General features: G+C 48.7%; 1 protein-coding gene across 1 annotated transcript; it reads right to left on the bottom strand.

Annotated features, from left to right (window-relative positions):
• Window positions 1-1,330: 1,330 nt before the first annotated feature.
• PGM1 (phosphoglucomutase 1) lies at window positions 1,331-26,063 on the bottom strand. Its single transcript, XM_014870513.2, has 11 exons — window positions 25,763-26,063; window positions 13,601-13,763; window positions 12,333-12,479; window positions 11,247-11,372; window positions 10,541-10,731; window positions 9,352-9,506; window positions 8,210-8,325; window positions 4,929-5,064; window positions 2,868-3,051; window positions 2,471-2,605; window positions 1,331-1,557 (listed from the first exon to the last, which is right to left on the bottom strand). The coding sequence occupies exons 1-11, from the start codon at window positions 26,006-26,008 to the stop codon at window positions 1,468-1,470; spliced, it is 1,689 nt and encodes a 562-aa protein (XP_014725999.1). The 5' UTR covers window positions 26,009-26,063; the 3' UTR covers window positions 1,331-1,467.
• Between the last annotated feature and the right edge of the window lie 268 nt (window positions 26,064-26,331).

The following is a 26,331-nucleotide window of genomic DNA, read 5'->3' on the forward strand; positions in this document are numbered from 1 at the left end:
AAGGACATTTCCCCATGGCACAAAACTCCAAATCCCATGAGGCAGAGAGGCCAGGGCTGCACAGGCACAAATTGTCACAGGGAGATCAGTTTGGGCTCGACTTTGCAGCTCCTGTAGTTGTGGTGGGAAGGAAGAGCTGGAGGAACTGAGCCCAGATAAAGCCATGAGAGCACAGGAAACTTTGCCTCTCATTCTGAAGGTGCTGAAAGAAGTTGGGAGCCCCAGGAGAGGAAAGCTGTGTGTCACCAGCAAGCTGTTAGCACCAGGAGGGGCAGAGCACAGCTTTTAGCAGAGTTTGACTGAAAAACACTCACAGTTCCATTAGGAGGAACCCAGGACTGACCTGCTTTAACAAGAGGCCAACCATAAACTCCAGGGTCACTTGTTCACACAATGCTTGAAAGGCAAATTAGAGCAGCCAAATTGGTTTTCCCCCACTAATCCCAACTTCCTGGTTTAGTGCTCTGCTGCCAGCCCTGAGGGAAACCTCTGGAACAATCCTGCCCAGGGCACAGTGTGGAAAACACAGCTCTGCCAGCTTCAGGCTCTTCCTGGGTCCTACCTCAGCTTTTAGACTTGTTTGCATCTGGTTTTTGAGGGTTTTTATCCAACCCACAGCAGAGCAGCTCTCCAAGCAGAACTGTCAGTGCAGATGGAGCAGCAGAGACCCCTCAGCTGTGCACAGGTGACATAAAAAGCCTTTTGTCAGCACATCCAGTCTCCCTTGGAAGTGGTGCTGGCAGGCTGGGATGAGTGTGGGATGTTCCACATTCCTGGATAATAGAGCTGCTCCCTCAGGTCTGCTCAGGGACCCAGCCTAAATTTCTGCCCTGGACAGAAGGTGAGATGGGACATGGGGATTGCAGGATTTGGGTGACAAAGGCAAGCAAACCAAGAGGGGACAGGACCTAAACTCATCCCACTAATGTGAGTATTCCAGGAAAAGAGCAGGAAGGTGCAGCTGCACAGCCCTAACATCAAACCAAGCTACAGCTGTCTCCAAAGTGACCCTCTCTGTGCCCTTGGATAAGATATTGCACATTAATGCCTGCAAATCTGATTATTCCAAGGCTCTTACTGTCCACATTCATGCAAACAAGCTCATCCAAACCGGGATAAAGTATTTGTGCTTCTTTCCCAGGAAAGTTTCCAAGATAGTAAAAAGCCCCTGTGAATTATTGAAGAATTCAGTGTTTCTGTTATTCCTAGAGCCTTTTGTTTAAGGAAAAGCCAGGAGTCCACGTACTGCCCCAAAAGTTGTGTAAGGAGCACCACACCCAACCCACCAACAGCGCTGGGGACAAAGAGAGGCAGCAGAGGGGACAAGGGGTGCTGAGGGCTGGGGTTTATTGGCTATCCTTAGCAGCAAAACAGTGTTCTTAAATACAGAGATAAAATCAATATTCCTGTTTTAGGGACGATTTGACACAGGGAGGGGCTCAGCCTGGCCCAGGGCACGCTGCAGCTCTATGTGATGACGGTGGGCCCAGAACGGCCGGTCCTTTCGTGCAGCTGGGAAAGTTTCAGTGCAATGGAAATGAGAGGTGCCAGCATCACCTGCAGGGAGGAAAGAGAGGGCTCAGGACTGCAGAGCAGCACATGCAGCCTTGTCACACTGCATCCCTCAGCATCCAGGACACCCAAAGCTCAGCTCTCCTGACCAAAGGCTGCTCTGGGCTCACAGCCTGAGCTCTGGGATCAGTGACAGGGATGCAGAGCTCAGAGAAAACCCCAAGCTCCAGTGGGATCCTCCCTGTGCTGTATCCCAAACTCCACATCAGCACAGGTAATTCCCAAGTTTCTCCCACCTCTCAGAATGGAGGATTTTCAGTCTTTTTGTCAATTATGGCACAGTAGGTTAGGCACAAAGAGCCCACAGTGTTTGCTGGGGAATAGAGAATCAGAGAATATCCTGAGTTGGAAGGATCCTCAAGGATCATGGAATCCAGCTGGCACCCCAACAATCCCCCCCTGTCCCTGGGAGCATTGTCCAAACACTCCTGGAGCTCTGGCTCGGGGCTGTGCCCATTCACTGGGGAACCTGTTCAATGTCCAGCCATTTTCTGGGTGAAAAACTCTTTCCTGATATTCAGGCTAAACATAAATACAAGAGGAGGATTCTTCTCCTCCAGTGCCTACAAGAGCTCAGTAACATTTGTAAATGATGTTGCAGAAAATTTACCTAACTCAGTACAGAACAGTGCAGTCTCACCTTAACTACAGGTGCATCCTGTGATCCCATTGATTTTTTTTAAAGCAGGCACAGAAAACCTATGCTGTGGCAGAAGCATCTATGAGGGATTCCCAGAATACTCGCTCCACGCTGAGCTTTTTTTTAAATAATCCTATTTACACTGGGATGAAAGATCCCCAAATTCCTGGCGCCTCCACGCAGCTCCGAGCAAAGCAATGCTAAGGAAGAGCTCAGCGGGGGCAGGCAGCAGTGGCAGCACTGAGGTGCAGAGCCCACCTGTGGATCTTGGTTGATTTTCTGAGCATCCTTCTCGTAGCTGTCGATGTAGAGGCGCACGGTGGCGCCCGCGCTGCCGGTGCCGCTCAGGCGGAAGATGATGCGGGAGCCGTCGGAGAAGATGAGCCTCAAACCCTGCTCGACACGGGAGGGAAGAGGCTCTCAGCTCTGTGTTTGTGGGTAGCCAAGGGGTTTTCCATGATTCCCAGCACCTGCACCATCCCTCCTCTTCAATGAGCCACAGAAAGCTGCTGTGTGAAGCTCTCCCCGCTCCTAAAGGGATTCATTGTCCTAACCCGCGCTGGAGAACTTGAAACAAGAGCCACGGACTGACAGCATTCCCACTGCTCTTCATGGAGACAGGACATGGGGAAAACACGCCCAGTTCTGTGCCCACCTGGTTCCTGGAGACACTGCCATCCACAGGGTCGTTGTACTCGAAGTTGTCAGCTTTCTCCACCGTGTAGGATTTGTCCCCACTCGACAGCTGCTTCCCCACGAAGGAGCGGTCGAACATCATCGTCTCCAAATCCTTCATCATCTTGTTGGCAGCATCTGCATCCACCTCCTCATAGTCATACCTGCAGCCAGCAGCACACCCAGGGGTTAGGGAGGGGAGGATGCAATGGGCTCTGATGGTTTGGGATGCCCTTCTCGAGCTCTGGGGGTGTTCTCTGCTCCCACCCTGGAGGGGAGGACAGGCAGACAAGGCACACAGAAGCACCAGAACACACTGCCCTGGATCCCCTATCCAGCTTGGGCAGGGCTTGGAGCAGCCTGGGACAGTGGAAGGTGTCCCTGCCCGTGGCAGGGGGTGGCACTGGATGGGCTTTAAGGTGCCCCCCCAAGCCAAGGCAGTGTGGGATTCTGTGAAAAGAGAGGAGGAGCCGTGTGCACCACAGCCACAGGCACACAGATCCTGGGGATACAGCACAGCTTGTCCCAGATCTGGTGCCAGGGGATGAAAGCACCAAGTGCTGTCTCACACTGAGCATCACACACCGAGGGCCAGGGCCAAGATCCAACTGACTGCCAAGGATTTCCTGCAGTTCTGCCCACAGCACCCCCATGGTTACTGTGAACACCCTCAGTGCATCCTCCCAGCAAACTGCAGCTGTGACTGCACCAGGAAAACACTCAGTGCCAGCTTTGATGTCCCTGCCTGGGTAGGAGAGGCAGCAGGGAGTGGCTGGAGCCCTCTCCAGGATCCCAGATCCGTGTTCCTGCTGCCAGTGGGATTTGTGCTGCTCTGTTTGCTGCCTGAGCCTGCACTCAGCATGCCATGCACACATAATTCCTGTGCTAAAAGGCTGCCTTTTTATCCCAGACTTTGGCATTTTCCCCCAGCTTTCCATGCCTCAGATGTGTGCTGGCTTTGCAGTGAGGGGGTGGGGGGGGGGGGAAGAAGAAAAAAGGAAAGGCAAATTCTTTCACTTGGCAATTTGAGATGGAATTTTCATGTAGATCTTCCAAGCTGAAAGATTTCTGCCTAATGCTTTCACAGTGTTCCCACCTCTGCTTGTGTGCAGGCTGGTTCCCATTCCTTGCCTAACCATCTTCCATGTCTACTGCAGCTTAAATTTGAGTATTTGAGGACTGGACAGCAACTCAACCAGTTAAATAACAGCTATAGGGCTGGGCATCAATTCTATGAGATGCTGCTGTCACTGAAAATATCACAAATCAACTTGTGATGTGGGGTCTCAAGAGTATGATCCCATGGCAAAAATTACTCTTGAAGGAAAAATCTCAATTAAAAGGAAAAAAGGGTGTTTTGCACATATAAAATGTCCAGACTTTGGTACCCAGATTTTTGTCTGGAGTAACAACCCAAAACTGCACACCACAAAGGGTTGTGGTGAATCCCCATTTCATGGCACCCCAAGTGCTCAGAGAGTTTTAAATTACTGCAGGACTAACAGGAATGGAACGACAGGAACAACCCCATGGTGACACAGCAGTGCCATCAGGGCTCTGCTGTGACCCAGGACAGGGAATGGTGATGCCTGGAAAGGCTGAGCTGGGACAGGGACCAGAGACTAGGCAGAGCAAAAGGAATAAAATAGGAATTTATTAAAAGAATTCACCTTGGGCAGTGCAAGAGCCTGGATGAGGCTGCACCCAAATCAAATCCAAAGTGGATCCTGGGCACGAGTTTTGCACTTTTATAAGTTTTGATTCATCTACATCTTGGGGTTAATTATCCACCCACAGCCCCAGGTTATGAAGTCTCAGTCCCCTGGCTTGCCCCCTTTCTCTCACTGTTGTTTATGATTTTTGGGCACCAGTTTTCTTTGATTCTCCAGCTAGAAAGGAATTGTTTTGTCACTCCCTTGTGAAGAGACCTTACTAACACCTAACATGAAGTTTCAGAGTTACACACCAAGCAGCAAGAATCTGAAAAAACATAAAAGCTAAAAGCCAAGGCAAAGGGAGGTGTCAGGAGCACTTTCCCCACCTGGTGAAGAAGTTCCTGCCATATTTCTGCCAGTGCTCCTTCATGATGTCCTCCACGCTCTGCTTGCGGGCGGCCAGGATGGAGAGCCAGGCCAGCACTGCCCACAGCCCGTCCTTCTCTCGGATGTGATCAGAGCCTGTGGAGCCACAGCACAGACACAATTCCCACTCCTCTCACACCACACTCCCCACCTTGTCTCCTCTCCCCCATCCCCTGGCACAGCTCACAAGTGGGAAGCATTTCCAGAGCTCCGTCCCTGTTAAAATGGGTCAGGATCTCATCTGCTGCAGCTCCAGCTCAAATAAAATGCTTGGCATCTTTTAACACACACACACTCATTGTTCACACATCCTTAACTCTGTTCCCAAGGAAGGAACAGGGAGTGCATGGTAAAAAAGACATCAAATAGAAAACAAAAGGCAAATGCAAAGGAGCAGCTTGGGAAGGAGAACAACAGGAGAAGAAACTCCTCAGCAGCTGTTGTGTCCTGTCTGCCAAGGAGCACCCTGGGATCATCTCCTGGCCCAGCACCAAGGGGAATGTCAGCCCTCCTGGGGAACCAAACCCCAACAGTCCCAAAATCACCCCGGAATGGGGAGAGGAGCAGCAGGGCAGGGAGCAGCAGCCATGGGGCTGGCAACAGCAGGGCAAGGAGAGGCCCCATCCACCTGCAGAGAGCAGGAGAGCCTCCAGCCTGCTCTCACTGGGGGCTGGAAAAGCCCCCCTGTTGGCTAAAGAAAGATTCACAGAATCCCAGGATGGCTCAGGGTGGAAGGGACCACAGTGGGACATCTGGTCCAAGCTCCCTGCTCAGGCAGGGCCATCTCTGGGCCAAGGACTGCATCCAGATTTTTGACTGTCTCCAGTGAGGGAGACTGCACAGCTCTCTGGGCAGTCTGTCCCACACAGTAAGGAAATTCTTCCTCATGTTCAGGTGCAATTTCCTGGGCCTCAGTTTGTGCCCTTTGCCTCTCATGGTGGATTCCCCCAAAGCTGGCACTGCAAGGAGAGCAGGAATCAGCCAGAGCCAGCCCAGCCTTGCCCTGGAAGCACAGTGGGATGACACAGCACTGACCCCTTGAGAAACCTGAGAGATGCTGGACCTTACACAAGCCCCAAATGAAATGGGATCAGATGGCCCAGAACACCCCCAGCCCACACTCGGTGCCTCTGGCATGCCAGTTTGACCCTGTGCCCCACAGATGCAAAGTTTATTCCTTCCCACTCTGGAAAACCTCCAGACAGGTATTAAAGAAATCCCAGGAGCACCCCAGAGCTGCCATGCCAGCCTCTGAAGGAGTGCCAGAGTGGGAATCCTCTGGGAAAGGGCTGGGGGCAGGGCAGGGGTTACGTGGTGCTTTGCACAGATCCCACTGTTGTGGACGTGGCCATAAATTATCCCCACAGACCCTCACAGTGGAGAGAACTGGGCAGAGGTGATGGAGAGGAATGCTAAATAATCACCAGTCCCATGTGATGTATCAGCTTATTGCTGGAATAAAATACCCAAGGAAGCAAGCAGGAATTCTGTCATGTCACATTACTCGAATTGCTGCTGGACTCCAGTCCCACTGCCTCACAGTTTGTTTCAATTTTTACTGGGTCTTTTGGCTGCTCCTTCACCTCTCTCCACCACTCCCATTCTGTCCAGCTCCAAATAACTCCCCATTAACTTCCTATCAACCAACCCTCCTCACCCCTTTTCATTCCTTTTTCCTTCCTAAGTGCATTTTCCACATGGGCAAACCCCTTTGCATTGTAGGGGAGTCCAACACTCCTGGGCCCTTTCCCAATCTGTTTCCCCAAACTGCTTCAGCTCCCACCACTGGGCTGTGCTGCTGCCTGGCCAAAATCCCAAACCTCTCTCTCAGCCCCTGCTGCCACTGGAATCACTTTGGTTTGGGAGGCAGTCCCAAACTGCTGGGGGATGGAGACAAACTCAGCTTGTTGCTCATACAAAGATGGAAACAGTTTTGGAGAACTGTTCATTTGAGATCATCTCCCATCAACAGCTCCAGGAATTTGGTTTTATTTATCTCCTGAAGCATCAGTGCCCTCTCATTAGCCAAGGATATAAACTCAGCACATGCTGAAATCGCTCAGGGCAAAACTCCAGAATCTTTCTTTACTCATTATTTACTTCAAAATTTCTCTACAGAGATACCAGGTTCTTTGAAATTCACCTTTCCTTCCAACCCCCAGCCAAATCCCAGTCCCACATATCAGAGTAATATCTGACAGCAAAAATATTGTCCCTGGAGACTGCTCAGCCCCACAGCAACCTGCTCTCCCCCAGAGCTGTGATCCCATTTTTCCCAGCCACAGGAAAGCTGGGGTAATCCTTTCCTGTCAAGCTGTGCATTGCAGCTCCTCAAAGCACTTCACTCCAGGTATCTGGGGGTTTAAGGTACCCACACACAAGCTAAAAGGTTTTTCTGGGGTGGTGGAATGAAACCACACAAGGTTTGAGTGAGAAATTCCCTCAGAGATGCTTAGAGAACAGGAAAAACATCTCAGGGAGAATTCAGATGAAACTCAGCCTTTGTGCAGGAGTCAGGTGCTGATTCAGGGCCCTGCCTGCAGGGAAGGTCCCATTTTCAGAGGCAGGACACAAAACCACAGGGAGATCTCAGGGAATGCAGAGACCTCCTGGGAATGCTGAAATCCTGCCTGTCCTGAGCACCCTGCTCTGACCTGGAGCAAATCCTGCTCCCCCCAACTTCCCTGCACACCCCCAGTAAATTCCTTGTGATGTTCACTTTGTTTCTCAGTAAGTCACTGAGACTGTTCAAAGGCAAGTGTTAATTTAAACTTTATAAATCATACCTTGTTTTCAGAACAGGAAAATGAGGGGCCTATTAAGCTCAGAGATTTAATAGTGACCTGAAACCTTCCCCAATAAAACTCCATGCTCCAAATCGTATTTCTTTCCAGAAAGGAAAACATTGAGAAGGTTTTCCTGGCCACCAAGGGTTGAAAAATACATTTAGCACTGCATTTAATCCCCACAGATTCAGTGACCAGGCTACCAAAGAGGCCCCCAAACTTCCTGCCTGTCTCCACGTGCCTTCCTGGAGAACTGCAGGAGGAGGAGCTCCCACCTCCCAAAACCTTGAGCATTGTGTTCATTTCCACACTAATTCCTCCAAGCCTTTTTTTATATTTTAATATTTTACAAGTATTAACGATTGCAGATAAAAGATAAATCCTAAGCTCTAAAGAACAAACAACTAAGAGAAGGAACACCACCATCGTGGGTGATATTGGGAATGCTGACTTACCAGTCCCAAAGCTTTCCTCTCCACACAGAGACAGTTTGTTTGCATCCATCAGGTTTCCAAAGAACTTCCAGCCTGTTGGAGTCTCATACAAAGCAATTTTTGTAGCCTGGGCCACCCTGTCAAGGTAAGAAGGTCAAGTCACATCCCTGGATTCTCCCAGGGGAAATGGGATCAGCAGCTCTCCTGGGGTGCCACTGAAGGCAAGGAATGGCACTGCTTTGGTACAATCCCTCTATTTCATCCCAGTGTGGTATCTGGGACATGGGTGGGATGTGCATTTACAGAACAGATACAAACACACAGCTCTTCAAAGCAATTTTAAGCTGAGATCTCAAAGCATTTCACCAACAAAGGATCACTATCAAATTTAAGGAAAAGAAGGGTGAGGAGAGCCATTTGTTTGGGCTTATCTGTAGGGCAGCCAAGAGCTCAGCTCAGCTCTGCCATTATTAGTGGCTTTATTTATATTTGTGGCTCTTCTTTTTTCCTCTGCCTTCACTCAGAGTCAGGATTGAATGCACCAGAGAGATTTTCTTGTTCTGACTCAGTTGTTTATTAATTCTTATCTTTGTTACAGTGAGTTCTGCAGCACTTCCAGCTAACAAGGTAAAAGTGAAAAAATGGAGATGTGCCTTGCTAGTTACAAGGTCTTTTAAAGCCTAACTATCCCATTAAAAACATCAATATTATTTATACTTTTGACCCCATGACCAAACACCTGTGACCCACACTGCAGCACTTTCTATCCAACCAAAATCTACTACATGAAATTATGAAGAGGGAGCAAGAAGAAAGAAGAGCCAATGCCCATGAACCTCCATCTTGTCCCATACCTATTACTGTATTCCATAAATCCCACATTCTAAACCCTTCACCATGTGAATTAACACACTTCTATTCACTACACATCCATGATTTTAACTCCATCACTCAAACTTGAAGCCTTCTCCAAAGCCTCAAATCAAAAGCAGTGTTTCCCTTGGGGGTCAGTGTCAGAAAGCACAGAAAGTTCCAAAGCTTTAGGGCTCCAACACGCCACGTTCCCCAGGCAGGGCTGAACCCGTGAACCCTCAGAGGCTGGAGGGGCTGAAATGGCAGGGCAGGGCCATCACCTGGCCTGTCCCCTCCCCCGGGGGCGTTACCTGTCCAGGGCCCCGCTGGTGGGCATGCTCCGGGCGAAGCCCCGCACCCCGGTCTGCTGGAAGTACGGGATGCTCAGGATGTTGGCAGCGATCACGGCCACCGAGTCCGAGGGGTTCACAAAGAATCCGTGCTTGCCCAAAATCATGTTACGATCCTGGGGGGGGGTGACACAGAAAATGTTTTGGGAAGGATGAGGATTTGACAGGAAACTCTCACAGGTATGTTTGTATAACAGAAAGAGCTTTGAATGTAGAATGTGAAGAAGGAATAGAACTGAAAGCAAGTTTTAATATAAAAGAATTGCTGAGCCAGTCTGACTGGATAACTAGTAAGCGAGTTGTAAAGGGTTTTTATAGCTCAGAGCAAAGGATAAATCCACCTCAAACAAAAGATGTTTTTACCGAGCAAAAAGATTTTCACAGTCAAACAAGAAAGCCAATGTTGCAAGTAGAAAAAAGATCTCAGAATTTTCCACTGCAAGAAAACTTAAAAACAACTTCTAGCTTAAACTGTAACACACTGACCTTCTGTGATTGGAAACTAATAACATGAATATGGTAATGTTGGTAGTTATGATGGGCTATGGGTAATAGCAAAAGTATTGATTGGTTGTCATGCATTAGGATGTTCAGCAAAGAAAAGTATTTAATGCATTGTAACCAGAACCAGAAATGGTTTCAGACAAACCCACGGCTGAGGTGACAGGGCTGGGGGCTGAGCTCTTGTCACCCATGACCCGTGAATTGCTGCATCATTTGGATACAATAAACAGCATTTTAAAGAATAAATAAATTGCTGTATCATTTGGATACATTTAAAGAGCCAGGCTCGAGTCCTGCATCCCTCTTTGGGCTCTCACAAGCACAGGCACAGCTCAGCTCCCTGCTCAGCCCAGGGCCCAGCCCATAAATCCAACAATTCCCAGAGATTTGCTGGAATGAACACAGAGCTTTGAAGAAGTTACACAGCTGAACCTCCATAGCGTTTTACCTCCCTGCTGATATTTTTTTTTAAAGTTATTTAAATACAGTTTGGGCTTATTGACACAGCATCCAATTATTTCTGTGGTGACAAACTGCAGCCAGTGGTTCATGATTACAGAGGAGAGAGGGAGAGGAAAGCTGCACTGAGCTCAGTCCCCAGAGCTGGTTAGAGGGGAAAAAAGGGAATTCAGAGCAGTTCCTTTACCCCATCTCCATCAAAGGCAGCTCCAAAGTCGTACTCCCCTGTCTTCATGGTCTGCACCAGGTCAGCAGCATAGGTCAGGTTGGGGTCAGGGTGGTGGCCCCCAAAATCCTCCAGGGGGGTGCAGTTCACAGCTGAATTTGCTGGGGCTCCCAGCTCCTCACACAGGATCTTCTTCACATAAGGGCCCACAACTGTCTCAGCAGAACAGAGAGGAGATGGCTCAGCCTTGAGGGAGCTGTGCACCAGCCATGGCAGCAGCCACCTCAGGCTGCTCACTTTGGCTCCCTGTAGGTGCTTTGTGGTTTAGGAGCTCACATCAAAATCCATCCCATCCCTGCAAGTGTCCCAGGCCAAGCTGGACAGGGCTTGGGGCAAGCTGGGCTAGTGGGAGGTGTCCCTGCCCATGGCAGGGCTGGAACTGGATGAACTTTGAGGTCCATTTCAGGATTGCATGAAACATTTCACAGAATCCTAGAATGGTTTGGGTTGGAAGGGACCTTAAAGATGAGCTCATTCCAACCCCCAAAACACAACACTGGACAAAAGAAAATAACACAAGACATTAGAAGTTTGCTCCCAAAAAGAAAAATCCACTATGTTACAAACCAACCCCCAAGCTTGCAATACAAATTCTAGAGAAAATCTTTCTGTCTGAAGTAGGTGACAAATCCCCAAGGACACCTGAGCCCACAGAGCCTTTTTTTACCCCCATGCATGGCATCAATTCGAATCTTGAGCTGGTTCTTCCCTGACAGCAGCTCCTTCAAGGCATTGAAGTCAAAGATATTCCTCAGCATGTTGGCATAGGCTTCCACAGAGTCCACAATTTCCACTGGAAAAGAGGAGGAGACAGGGATCAACCCTCCCAGGCTGGAATTGGGATAACCAAGTCCTGTAGCTGTGCTCAGAGTCCTCAGAGCAAAGGGTCAGGGCTCAGCACAAAGACCTTGAACATCCCAGAGAATCAGAATAGGAATAATGGGGCTAAATTAGGACTTTAATTACACTGCTAATCAGGTCACAAGTGGACCAACAAAATCCTTAAGGTAAACTCTGTTCCCACTTAAGGCTCCCTGGACTTTCTTCAAGAGGGCTCAATCCCACTTCAGTTAAATTTAAAAATATGTATATAAAATCAGATCTTTAATTTCCACCAAAGTCAATGGGAAGTGTGAACTTAATAATTCAAAAAGTTTGCACCTTTGCAGCCAACATAAAAACAAAATACAGCTTAAAAATCCCACTACAAAGAAATGGGGACTGAGAGAAACACCAGCTTTTATTATTTTTATTTTATTTCTTTGTTAATTACAAGCACCAGGAGATGATAAAAAATACTTGCAGTGTTTTAAAAAAGTATTTTTAAGATTTATTTTCATATTTCAGGGCTAGCTGGCAAAAGTCACATGTGAAATGTAACAGCTTTTCCACTCACAGTGACAACTTTTATATGTGAAACCATGGAAAAAAAAAATCAGTTGAAAGATTAAGCTCTAATTTTTAATTAGGAATATTAACTTTAACTGCATTTTTTCTGTTTTTACATACATGTTTGCCTTGCAGAAAAAAACAGCCTTTGATTTTAGGGAAGTTTAATAGATTAAGATTTTGCTACTGAAGTAGAAACTTCTGTAGGACAAAAAATTATATAAATCAAAATCAACAAATAAATAAATAAATGCCAGGAGCAATGTCCTCACTGGGATTATGCAACAGATGAGAAGCAGAGGTCAGAATGGCCACAGAAACACCACAATTCCTCACCTTGCCAAGAGGAAAAACATTCATTTACCTGTAAATGGCTTAAATTTGTTCTCCAGGTCAAACTGCTGCTTCCCAATGGTGCCCAAATCCACCTGGAGGTCTGGGCAGATTGCATATTCCTCAATTTTCTTGCTGATCTGAAAAATTTTATCTGTGATGGCTTCAGGAGCAGGACCTGCAAAATGAAATGGGCAAGGGGAAGATGTTAAAGAATCCATCTGCAAAAAGAAGGAACTTCAGGAATTCAGAAAAAACTTGGCTGGGAGAAGAACACCAGGGAATGAGGGGAGCAGATCATCCACAGCTCAAGGCTCTGATTCCTGGGATAGGAACAGGAATTTGGATTCTGGAGTGGACACAAGAAATAAATAACAATAAGAGTGTTGGAACCCTGGTCACTGAGAATTTGAGATTTTCTGTGCTCACAGGCACTGACCCCCAGGAGAACACTGCTTCTGACCTGAGGCTGTGGGGAAAGCTTCCAAAATTGAGTGATAAAACTGGGATTATGGGTGTGTAGTTTAAATAAAAGTGTGTAATATCACATGAGGCAAAAGTTAGAATTTAAGGTTTTAGAATATAGTAATATATAGAAAGCAAGATGGAGATTTTAGGGTGGAGGTTTGTCCTTCTTCTTCACGGGTTTGGATGTTATTTTGTAATTGGATAGAAAATTCTGCATTGTGGGCCACGGGTGGTTAGTTATTTAAAAGTTTTAAAAAAAATTAGATGTCATTTCCTAATTGGATAATTTATCCTTAAAAAGCCTTGTAGAGAGGGAGATACATCTCCATTTTTAGCTTGTTAACTTGAAGTGCTGTAGAACTCACAGCTTGTAATACAGACAAGAATTAATAAACAACTGAGTCTGAACAAGAAATGCACACATGTAATCCCAACCCTGGCAGAAAAAGAAGATAAATTGTGGTTACTGGGCTGAAAAGAGAAAGGACAGCAACACCCACGGAGCTCTTTGGGGAAAAAAGGCCAATTTATTGTACACACAGCCCGGATTTAAAGTGTGTCAGTGCAGCCAGGACAGGACAGGAGCTCATTGGACACGGCAAAGACACCAGGGGTTAATGTTGATGATGAATTCCACTCTGTTTGTCACCAAGTTATCACTCCCTAACTGAAGCTGCAGTCAGCTTGTCAGCCTGGCAATGGAGCTGAGAGTCAGGAGAAATCCATTCCTGAGAAGAATTCCCAAGCTGGAATTCCCTAGCTCTGTGAACGTGCGTGCCCACAATAAATCTCGCCCATCAGAGCAATAAAACCACAGCAGACTGGCCTGACCTCCATTGGCAATGTTGAATTTGATGCCGAAGTCCCCGCTGGGCCCGCCGGGGTTGTGGCTGGCAGTGAGGATGATGCCCCCGATGGCTTTGATCTTGCGGATGATGCACGACACGGCCGGCGTGGACAGGATCCCGTTCTGCCCGATCACCAAGCGCCCGATCTGAGAGGGGACGAGCAGAACAAACTCTGTCAGGGCAAATCCCAAAGCCAGCCCGAGCCCCGAACTCTGCCAGCAAAGCACTGGCACAGCAGATGCGTTGTTAGGGGTGGAAATGAGCCAAGACTCAGACTCGCGTTTAACAGCATGAGAAAAGTCCTGGTTTATTCTTCTTTACAGCCTTGCCATCCTCACTCTGACTACAGCAAGCTCCTACTGTAGGGTCCAGCTGCAGACTCACTGCTGCCTGTTTCCTGCTGGACTCTGACTGTAAATATTGGTTTGCAGACTCTGAGACAGCTTTGACCCAGCTCAGCTATGACTGCAGGCTCCATCGGACCCAGACTGACCTCACAGCACATCGTTTACTGCAGCAAATCTCTTTCCTTGTTTCATCCTTCTCTGTGTCTCTCTGGATTGTTTCTTCTTCCTCTGAGCTCCTCGAGGGTCTCTTCCTCGAGGGTCCTCTCTGAGCAGCCAACCCACCCCTTTTATCACACTTATCTTTATTAGTCACAACTCATTAAGGGCAAGGCTGTTTCTCTTCTTTGGTAATTAGTACAACTGCAGCTTATCAGATTGCCTATAATCTCTTCTTCTACACCTACAAAGCACAGCCCTGCTCCTGCCAAAGCTCCCCATGGTGCATCCAGCCCCCTGTGTTGTAGCATTTTCCTCCATCAATGCTGCACATGGATGTACTGCAGGGCTGAGCTCTCCACAGGCATTCCACACCACAAATAAAACAGCATTCCCTCTGGCTGTGGTCTCAAAATTTGCCTTCAAAACACACAATGGGGCAGAGAGAAGCCAGAAGAACACAAAACTTGAACATCCTGGGAGCAGCTGTAGATTTTTCCTCACAGCAGGCAGCACACCTCCTTCCCATCAATTCAGGGATGTCCCTGAGACTGGATCCAGAGCAATGTGCTGAGCAATGCACCAACATCAGAATGCAGGCAAGAAAGCAGGAGGTGGATAATTCCCTGGAAGAACACACTCCTTCCTACAGCCCCCAAATGAGGTGACAGGATTTAAGAACCACACCAGACTCCTCTGCAGCAGCTGAGGACCAAGAACAGAGTGGGAAAAGAGGAGGGATTTCATTCAATCACAAGCTGAAGCAGGAATCAAGAGGAGCATTCCCAGGCTGTGGTGGGTGCTGAGCCAAGGGCATGGCATGGCTGTGATTCCTGGCCCCTGGCACTGCCAGGTGCTAAGCCCCAGCCTCGCTGCCCATCAGTTATTGCATGGTCCAGCTGGCACAGCCCAGCTGCTGGCAGAGCTGCACCCCTAGCAAATAACAGCAGAAATGTGGAAAAGCACTTTACAAACCCAAAGTGAGGCCTTGCCTCCAGCTGCTCACACCAGCTCACATTGGAGCCCTCACTGTGCCCACACACTGATCATTTATTTCACCTCACTGTGCCCACACACTGATCATTTATTGCACCTCACGTTTCCCACACACTGATCATTTATTGCACCTCACGTTTCCCACACACTGATCTCTCATTTATTGCACCTCACGTTTCATTTGAAGCAGCCCAACCTCCACAGGGCTGGCTTTTCCCCCATTTTCAGACACACCCTGTCCTTTATTCTGGCCTCCAAACCTTGTTCCTTCAGTTTCCCTGAGAATTCACAGGACCTGCAGGAAGTTCCTCTCCAAAACTTCCCCTCCTGCTCCCCAGTTTCCCTCTGAGGGTCACGTTCTGCAGCACCCCTGTGCCTCAGTGCCCCAGGAATGCTGCAGAGGGAGGAAAACCGAGGGTTTTTCCCTGCCAAAGCAGGCAGCAGCTGCAGGAGAGTTGGATGAACACATCAAATCCCCTGTCCTTGCCCTCCCTGCTGATCTAAACTGCAGCTTTTCCCCACAGCAAGGAAGGAAAGGAAGAACCACTCATCTCTGTGTGAGCTGCTCTGTGATTTGGGTCCTCCTTGGCTTCCAGAGGTTTTCAGCTGCCATTCCTCACCCATCCAATGCTGAATCTTTGTGGTAAGCACTGGGGAAGGTTGCTCAGTGTAACAATGTGCTGAACGATTTACACTTAATCCTTTTTGAGTCTGTGGGATTTCTTATGGGGAAAACCTCAGGCTGCAATGTTGCAGAAACACCTTTCATGGAATTCTCCAAACAGACCCACTTTGTGCAGCAAGTTTGGGTTACAGCACTTCAAAACCATCCAGGCAATAATTCCACCCTGGTTTTACTGAAAGCCCCATTAGGATGCACACAGGGACCTCCTGCAGCCCCTCCTCCCCCCAGGAACACTGGGAACAGCTTTTCCAGGCCATGGAAGTTCCACCGTGTCCCCAGCCCACCCTTGCAGCCCTTTCTGTGCAGGAGATGCAGCACAAGCCACCACGAGCACAACACTGACAGGCACCAGCCAGACTGAGGAGGAAAATTTTTAAAATCCCTAAATCCCTAAATTTAGGCAGACCTGGGCCCAGTGCTGGAGACAAAAGTCTGAGCTGGTAAAGAAGAGCCTCACCAGCAGATCTGTCCTGGTATCAAGCACCCTAACCCTGGCTCTGTTCACATTTTCCAGCTCTTCTGCTCAGCCCATACACTGATTTCAAAGGAAGACATGAATTTGCAATGCCTGAAGATTTTTTTCCCCACCCAATATGGAAAATAGTTTGATTTTAAAAATAAATGAATAAAATTATCTCATTGTATTCTCCCATTCACCATTACACTGTTCTAGTCTGGTTTTTTTTGTCAAACAAATTCCTAAAATCCAGGTCCCTTTGCACAAAGTTTGCTCTGCACTAAGAGGTCCAGGACAGACAGCAGAGCCTTTTATTATTAAAAAGCAAAATTAAACAAAGACAAAAGCCCATTGCTTGAACCACAAACACACAAGCCTCTTGCTCTGCTTCCAAAACACAGAATTCCAGCACAACTGAGCTCCCTATAAAGGCTGTCACTCACTTGCTGAATCTCATATCAATTTTCAAAGGCTCCCTGAGCATTTATCCCACAGCCACAACTTACACCTGGTGAGAAATGCAAAACATGATTGTTTCTTCTCCTTTGCCACTCTACTCCATTTCTGAACAGTATCAGGGGTTTATATTCTCATGGAAAGTGAAAAATCCACAGGTGCCAACAGCTTGGGGCATGTCAAAGCACAAAACAAGAACACACAAACCCCAGCAGAATTTATTTTCTTCTCTCCATGTGTATTCTCTGCCCAACTGCAACACTTAGAGTGAAAAAACATTATTTTCTGTATTCCCCGCCTGATCTGCCTTAAAAACATCACTATTAGCAGTTGAATAAAGCCTTTGGGGAAATTAAATCTCCCAGTGCCTAATTTCTGATGGATTTCTGCATTTCTCAACCACACCCCACAGGAATTCAGCCCTTTAACATTTACCAACCCCGTTGGCAGCAGCCATTTGGACAATCACTTCCACTGCAGACTTATTGAGGTACCTCCCATCACCTCCAACCACCAGAGAGGCTCCTTGGCGATCTCTTAGGTCTATGGAAAAGAATATACTCTGGATAAAATTCTGCAAATAGTTCAGCTTGGATTCAAAGTACAAGGTCTTCCTCCGTAAGCCGCTGGTTCCCGGTCTCTGGTCGCTGTAAGGAGCTGTTGGCACCGTCAGCACAGGCAGGGGAGCGTCTTCCATGTCCTTTTTTCACACGGATGCATTTAAAAAAAAAGTCAAATATGCCAAAAATGAACCCCCAGCCTTGCCACAGCAATGGCCCACCTATGAGCCAGGAGTTTAGGGGAGCTGTTGGACACCCAAAAATAGCTCCTTGCACCTTCTGTAACTGAAGCCGCGTCCTCGCACTTGCGGTGGGGGATCAATGTCAGGGAGAAGGCACAATTCCACGCTGCTGTCCCTCACTGCAAGCCTGGCAAAGGATTCCTGTCTTCTCTGTCACCTCCTGGTTGTCACAGGCACTGCTCCCAACCATCCCATGGAGCCCAGCAGGGTCAATCCGTGTGGATCTCCCCGGGGCAGGGAGGTGGGAGCAGCCCAGCCCCGCTGGGATGTGCTGCTCCCACGTTTTCCCAGATCTGCAGGGCAATGCCAGGCCCGGCCTCACACTGGGGCTCTTCCAGCAGGATCCTGCTGCAGCTATTTTGCAAAGTCTGGTGAGTTAAAGGTCACTCTTAAAATGGAAGGGAACAGATCTGTTACCTCCCGTTTGCTCATGAGACTCCTGCCCTGACAACCTGACTGCTCGCAGCTCCCTCAAACACAGGGAGAATTTCAGCAGGAACAGCTGGTCAGCCTTTGGCTGGAAAACCTCATCAGCCTCAGCTGAACACCCCCAGCAAGTCTCACCCTGATTAAAACCACAAAAAATTAACAAATGCTTGGGAAAAGTGCATCTAAACACAAACAGAAGAGACTCAGATTGCAAGAAACTGCTGGGAAGCCTCATCTTCCCAAGCATGGGGAAGGTAAATGAAAGAAGGGAAGGTTGTGGACTCTCCATCCCTGGAAATGTCCAAGGCCAGGTTGGACAGGGCTTGGAGCAACCTGGGATAGTGGGAGGTGTCCCTGCCCATGGGAATAGGGTGGGCTTTAGGGTCACTTTTCAGCCAAACCATTCTATGGTTCTAAAATTTCCTCCAAGCCTCTTTAATAAAACTCAGAGTCCTCTGCCTGAGCTGCTGGAAACGATTTCTAGATATTACTGGAGCAGTTAAAGAACAGATACTTGGTAATGATTCTGTTTGTCCCACTATTAAAAACAGGAAAAAGGAGATGTGTACACACAGCTGAATTGTGACAGCTCTGAAGGTGCTCGGGGACTCTTTCCTGTGGTGCTGATTCTGTCATTGCTCCAAGAATTGATATCTTTACTTCCAAAGGACATCACAGAACCATAAAGGTTGGAAAAGCCCTCTGGGATAATCCAGATAAACCCCCAACCCTGCCAAGGCCACCACTGACCATGTCCCCAAGATCCTGATTCATCCATCAGCACATTAAAATGGAGTTGGATAATTTGTGTGAACCAACACAACTTTTATCCCAGCAGTGAGACTGCCTGGGATACACAGCAAAACTGGTTTGTGTTTTATCCACCCACACTATTCCAGCATCTTGCAGCTCTCTTTATTCCCATGCAAAGGCCCAGGTTTCCCTCTAGCGGCACAGAACTCAAAATCCAACTCCCAAAATCGCACCTGGCAGGAAAAGGCCTCTTTCCCTTCTTGCTGCCCCGGGAAATGCCATGGCATTAAGTGACAGAAGGAGGGCACAGGACAGCCATCAGCTCCTGTGACTGCACACTTGGATTTACTGGCAGGGAAAAGCCTATGGAGGCTTGGAATTTGTGTGTAATTTCAGTGCATGTGGAGTAGACAGAGGAATCCAACTAAATTAAGCACGGGAGGAGAGTCATTCATGCAATGTTTATGTGCATAAAGTGAAGCACATTCTATTAAATGAAATATAAAATAAAGGATAAAAGGCACAGGGACAAGGACAGCCACACCAACTCCATTCTTGGGGTGCTCACCTGCTCCCAGAGTTTTCCTGTAACATCTGCACCACAGTTTGGGACAAACTAAACCACCAGTAACTGGCCAGCCAGGACTGCTCAGGGGCTGGGGATCACACGGCTGCCAGAGGATTCAGAGATGCAAAATGTCACCAAAGGTGGGTGCTGAGCACCTTTGCACTGGGGCAGGGACTGGGGAAAGGTCATCTGTGATTTGGGAGGCTTTGCTGGGGTGATTGATCATTCCAAGTCACTCAGGCCATTGCTCCCTCCCCACAGCTGGATCAATGACACCCAGGTCTCCTCCTGGAAGTTGGTCTAACTTGTTCTTGGGATCTTTTTCTGCCAGTGCAAAATTAACCTTGCAGCTGGAAGTGCTTCCCTGCAATCTGCTGGATATCTCCCTTGCTGGCACAGCAAACAAAGGGATCATAATCCTCCTCCTGGCAACTCCTCATTACAAAAATCCTTTGGCATTAGGCTCTGAGTGCCCTCTCTGCTACAGCAAACAGCCCCAGTGCCCTGAGCTTTTCCTTGTGGTCCTGTTTCCTGGATCTCCAATACCCCATGGCAGGTGGAGGCTGGTGAGGGAATCTCCCTCTCTCAACAGCCAACCTGGAACAAACAGGGATATTTCCTAAGCCAGGTCTCCTTTTACTGTCCTGCACTTCACACACAGAAAAACAGTTAAAATTATTAACTAGCTTTTGACTTTAATGATAGAAAGACAAGCAGGACTGTTCTGAGAGGGCTTAAATTCATAGAACAGCTCCTTTCTTGGCTTAACTCCATGGTACCTCCCCATCCCCTCTCCCTGAGAGAGTTGTGCCATCTTTTTTGGAGATGGAGCCTTCTTCACCTGGAGTCTTCCCCAAGCCTGGGACCAGGGTAAGGTTAGGGCCAGATTCTCCCAGCTCCTCCCTCTGACACAAACCCAGCCTTCCCCCAAGCTACAGTTTTATATTTAGGCATTCAGGCAAGAAAAATGATTGTGGGGGAAGGCCAAACTGAACAATAATTCCCTGTTCCTGCTACACCCTTGGGTCAGGCTTCTCCAAGGTCCAGGGTGCCCTCTCCTCCTCTTTTCCTTTCATTCCCATTCCTCTCCCAGGTCTTGTCCCCATTCAGAGGGCAGATAAAGTCAATGTCCCCTCTATTGGGTTGTGTTTAGCTGCAAGCTTCCTCTTCCAGCTTTGCAGGAATTTTTGACAGCAAGCAGCTGGTGACAGGCACCTCCTTCTGCTCCTTTCCTGTGTTCAGTCAAAAGGACACTCAGCCTGAAATCCCGGGCAACAAATGGAATAAAACTACTTTAACAGTTCATCTGTGACTCTCCTTTAAGACAGAATCCCATTCCCTTAAACCTGCCCTGGGAAAGCTCCAGTGATGGTGCTGTCCCTGCACATCGGCCATGAGAGGGTGCCAAGAGCCCTGGAAAACCTCGCTGAGCAGCTGCCAAAATCTGGCACTTTCTGCCGAGGATGACTCTGGGGCACTGCTGGGACTGGCATTTGGTAATTCCAGGAAAAATGGAGCCCGAGGAAAATAAATAGACTGCAAGTGTGTTGTTGGTCATACAAGGAGTGCTGCTGCCACTGCAAAATGCTTTGTTTCTTTTAAGAATTAATTAAAAATCTGAGTTTGGAAGTTGCTGTAGAGGGAAAAAAAAAGATATTTGGCACCATCTCAACAGCACAAGTGCACTCACATATGAATCACTCCAGAATGAAGAGACTGTTCTGCTCCTACCACAGCTGAAAAGCTGGATGGCAGAGACAGGGGCTGGCAGGGCTGGGGATGAATCCCCAGCTCCAGGTTTGTCCCACTGGCAGGGGCTGATCCTTCCCTTCCAGGGAAGCACACACCAGCCACCAGAATTGTGAAACTTTCTGATCAATGGTCAGCCCCTCAAAGCAGGACCAAATCTGCATTTTATCTCTGTTCTCCTGCCCCTGCACCGGGGAAAAGGGGAGGGATTCCAGCAGGATTTCCTCAATGCTCCAGGATTTCTGACCCCAGCCTGAACCCAAAAAACACCTTCCACCATCCCAGGTGATTCCAAGCTCTGTCCACCCTGGCCTTGGACACTTCCAGGGATCCAGGGGCAGCCACAGCTCCCCTGGAAAACCTGTGCCAGGGCCCCAGCACCCTCACAGGGAGGAATTTCTTCCCTACAGAATGACCTCAGCCATTCCTGCTGGAATCTCCCACACCCTGACCAGATCCTGTCTGAGGTCTGGTGCCATAGATCAGGACTTGTGCTCCTGGTGAGGCTTTATTTCTTGATTTTCACTTACAACAAACTTATTTTAAAAATCGAGAAATTATGTTTTTCTGGATAACTGGGTGATCCTGCCAACTGTGTTTGCCCTCTACACCACATCTGCTGTTTATTTTGTAACTCTGCAACTTGTACTATGTACTATAAGTGTACATGTTACACTTTTATTACTTCAGAATTATTTGAACTTACTGATATCTAAGCTCTGTTTATTTCTAAAAATACATTTCAGCTCCTCATCTGAAGCATTAATCAATATTTTGGCCAGCTCAGGATGCATTTCTCAATCCTGGTGAGCCGAAATTTGGATTAACACCTGGATAGCAGCTCTCCAGCCCAAACTATCCCAAATTTTGCCCTGACAAAGTGGAGACATTTCTGCCCTGCCAGCCCAGCCCCAGCTGAGGTGTGTGCTCATGCCCAGTCATTGTCCCAGGAGATTACAGCTAAATCCCTGCTAGGATGAATTTCAACTCTGCCTGCTGGATTTGCAGAGATTAACTGCAAAGCACCTTAGCTCTTGCTCTGAGCTGGAGTTGCATGAGTGCAGAGTTTAAAATTCCAAAGGGCCACTGAAACTGGACAACCTGACCACTTAATCACCTTCCACTGCAAACTGACATAAGCCAATTAACTTTATAGGCAAAAAGAGTCTAAGCTGGTGTAAAAAGAGGCTGTGAGAGCTGCTGTCTTCTAAAATCCACATCACCTGCAGCCAGGAAATATCTACAAGTGGTATTTATTTCCTCACTTTAGATATCACATCTCAATTTCCCCTTCTGCCTCTGAGAAAAACAGTAACACAACAAAGTCAGAAATTGAGTTTTTTTCCTACAGGCCTGGAGGATCCAGCATCACCACATTTAACCCTGGTACACAGGGGTTGCTTTTTGGGAGAACTTTCTTTATGAGCACTTTATTTTGATGATTTCAATCCCAGGAGCTTTTAGTCAAAGGGAAGATCTCAGTGGGAACTGGTCTGGGAGCTGTGGAATAACAGCACAAAGAAAAAGGGAGCTACCAAAAGAAAGAAGTGACAAATAAATGCAACAGGTTTGAACACTTGGTTTCCCTGGGTAACTGAGGGGGGAGAAAAGTTAAAGCAGCCAAGGCAGGAACCCAAACTTCCTGGGGGAAAGGGCAGAATTTCTAATAAAATCCCTGTTTGTCCTGCAGCTATAAAACAAAAGCAGGCTCTATTTAACATGCAAGGCACAGCCTGGCACTCAAAGCACCTTCCAGCAACGTGCCTGAGTGTGGCAACTTTGCAGCACTTGGAGAAGTGTTCAGTTAGGAAGGAACCAAGGGCACAGTGAATTTGGGGAACAGAGGTGACAATGTCACTGAATCAGCCTGGTGCTGCTTCTATGACCATACCTAATTTACAGTTTCTGTCATTTTTGACATAAAAGTATTGCACAGCCACAGTTCTGTTGCTCCAACAGGACCTGTGAAGATCTGATTTGTGGAATTAGAGTCACACTCTATTAAGGAAAGCTGGCACACAGACCAAAACTAAGCTGGTAGGCTACACTGGATGCCAACTGGGAATGGCAAACAATCCTAATTTCAGTTTACTTACAGAAATGCAAACTTTAAAATAAGATAAACAACCCTTAATCTCATAACTACAAACTGAGCAGTTGCTACTTAAAAATAAATACTTAGTTGCATATTAACTATTCCAGGTGGAGACAAAATTCAAGCTAATTTTAGTATCCTTTCCTTCTATGTTGTAAAACTAAAGATCATTGGTTGTGGTCCTCAGGTCTGAGCACCATTCAACCAGATCTCACCACCACATGATTTTAAAGCATTCATCCACCATCTCTCAATCCTCAGGACTAGAAATGCACTTTTTTCCAGCAGTTTTCTTAGAATCACTCAGCTTTTCTCAGCATGAGGCCACTGAGTTTTGTCCCCACACCTGGCTGCTGGAATCAGGAGATGTTTGAGTCCCAGCACTTGCACAAACCCACAGTTGCAGGAACAAATTTCCATGTGCTGGTCCCTGTTCTGCAGGGCACTTTCTTACCATGAATGAAGCTGTCCATCCTTCTCTTTGAAGGGCAGGGAACTTCCAGTCACTTCATATTTACTATGAAGAAATAGGATTTTAAGAGACTCAACTACACTGTGGTAACCACCAGGGAACTGATGTTTGCAATTACCCAACAAACCAAGCATCCCTCAAGCACTCCAAAACAAGGCAAACACATCATTTTTTAAACTTTTTTTTTTAAACCAGGGCTTTGCATTTGCTAAAGACATCCTCTGGTTTTAGTCACTTCATTTCTTGAGACCAGCGAGTTTTGCTACTCTTGAGTTTGGCAATGTAGTTCCTGCACTTATTTAGGCCAGAGCTGCTAAAATGTAGCACATATTTGTAATGAAGTTTCCAGTGGCTCTGCCCTCTGTAGCTCACCCCACCGTACCTCTGGTTACTTATGCAGGCTTTACCTGCTGCTCATTTATTAACCCACACATTCTTCCACACATTTCCTTCCTCCACCTCCTGTTTTCCCTGCCTTATCCGAACATTTTCTGATTTTACAGCCAATTCTGTGCCAGCATTTGGAATTCAGGTGGACAAAATGCTCCAAGGCAAATTCCTGCCGGCAAGGGCAGCCCTTGGGACCCGCAGCTGCAGCTCTGGCAGAGAGCTCAGCCCTGCACGTACGTGAGTGACTGCACGATCCAGGGGAGGATCCCAGACATTCCCGGCCCTCCACGCTTCCCAAAACACCTCATCAGACCCCAGCACGGCTCTACCCCAGGCCTCTGCTGCTGGGATGGAGCTGAAGTGTGAATGATGGAGAAGTCGGTGCCTGGAATGCTGCCACATCCCATCAAGCTCCGGGTGCACATCCAAAAACCTGTACAAACTCACATTTCATCCTAGGGAACGACTTTCCCACTCTGCTTATTGACAGTGATCCACAGGGATCCTGTCTGTGTGTGCACTCAGGCAGGAATGCTGCATATTCCAACTCCAACCCCTGCCCAGAACAAATAAATAAACAAACCAGTGCCTGCTGCTTCTCCATCAGGGAAAGCTGCTCTGTTCATCACTTCCAGAGGTGCACACAGCATCCAGGGATGCTGGGCTATGGAATCAAAGTTGAGCAGCTGCCACACATCACAAAAGACAAATTGCAACATGGCTTTAAGAGAATCCAAACCAGTTCTTTGCTTCTTTATACCCTAAAAGGGCAGCAATCCCAAATTATTATTTTTTTTCCTAAGAAGTCAGACATTTACAGGCAATGAGGCACCTGGGAATTTGAAATAAGGTTAAGCAGCACCCTCAGCCCCTCTCTCCTTTGTAACGAGAAAGAATGTTTGCTGCTGCTGAGAAGGGGATAATTTTCATTTGGAAAAGAGTAAATGTAGGGGAAATGCTCCCTTTGCAAACCGAGCTTCAGCACATCACATTCCCTGCTGGGCTTCCCTTGGGCCACCGAGTGACAGGAGCAGGACGAAGGCACGGAGGAGTCCCCCGGCAGTGAGATGGATTCCAGCGCTGTGGAAGGGAACGCTGCTCCCTCCCAACACCTCCCCGCCTGCACGCCGTGCCGCTGGTTTGTGTTTTAGCTGGAAAACCCAACAGCCAGAAGGAAGAAAAATTAGAGCAAAGTCGCGTTTGCTTCCATACCTCCGCCCTGGCCAATGTCCACTCGCTCCCGCAGGCAAGGAGAGGCTGCCGGGGCGGTTTTGCCGCCTGGACAGCGAGCTGTCCCACGCCAGCCCCGCCAGCTCATGTGTCACTCCCCGCGTTATTTCCACGCCGCGGACACGCCGAGTGCCAGCGATTTCCGCCGGAGCTGAGCGGCCGCGCTGCGGGCAGGAGGGCGGGGAGCGCATCCCGGAGCCCCCGGAGCACATCCCAGAGCCTCCGGAGCGCATCCCGGAGCCTCCAGAGTGCATCCCAGAGCCTCCGGAGCGCATCCCGGAGCCTCCAGAGTGCATCCCAGAGCGCATCCCGGAACCCCAGAGCGCATCCCGGAGCCCCAGAGCACATCCCGGAGCGCATCCCGAAGCCCCGGAGCGCATCCCGGAGCCTCCGGAACGCATCCTAGAGCGCACCCCAGAGCCCCCAGAGCGCATCCCGGAGCCCCGGAGCGCACCCCGGAGCTCCGGACCGCATCCCGGCCCGCATCCTGGAGCCTCTGCAGCCCCCAGAGCGCATCCCGGAGCCCATCCCGGAGCCCCAGAGCCCATCCCGGTTCCTACCCCGTTAGCGGCGGCGATGCGGACGATGAGCTGGATGGCGTCTCTCATGTAGAAGCGGCCGTCGCCTCCCACGACGAGCGTGGCGTCCTGGCGCTCGGCGGGCGGCACGGTGGCCAGAATGCTCTGGATGAAGTTCTCGGTGTAGTTGGCATTGCTCTGGAACACCGTCACCCGTTTGCGCAGCCCGCTGGTGCCCGGCTTCTGGTCGCCGTAGGGCTTGGTCTGCACGGTCACGATCCGCACCATGGCCGGCGCCGGGAGAGTTCCGGGAGCCGGGGGGGACCGAGGCCGGCCCGGCCCCGCCGCCGCCACCGCCCCGCGACCGCCCCTTAAAGGCACCGGCCGCGCTCCCTGCCGGGCACGAACCAGCCCAGAGGCGACAGCATCCGTGTGCTCTCCTGTCCTGTCCTGTCCTCTCCTGTCCTGTCCTGTCCTGTCCTTTCCTCCCGATGCTGCCCTGCCGCAGCCCCGAGCATCTCCGTGTCCTGGTGCTCTGCTCGATCCTAGTCAGTGCCATGAAATCATGGCATGGTTTAGGTTTAGGAAAGAGATTTTCAACTCGAACCGCT

Source organism: Sturnus vulgaris, chromosome 9, assembly GCF_052056855.1.
Source record: "Sturnus vulgaris isolate bStuVul1 chromosome 9, bStuVul1.hap1, whole genome shotgun sequence".
NCBI classification, from domain to species: domain Eukaryota; kingdom Metazoa; phylum Chordata; class Aves; order Passeriformes; family Sturnidae; genus Sturnus; species Sturnus vulgaris.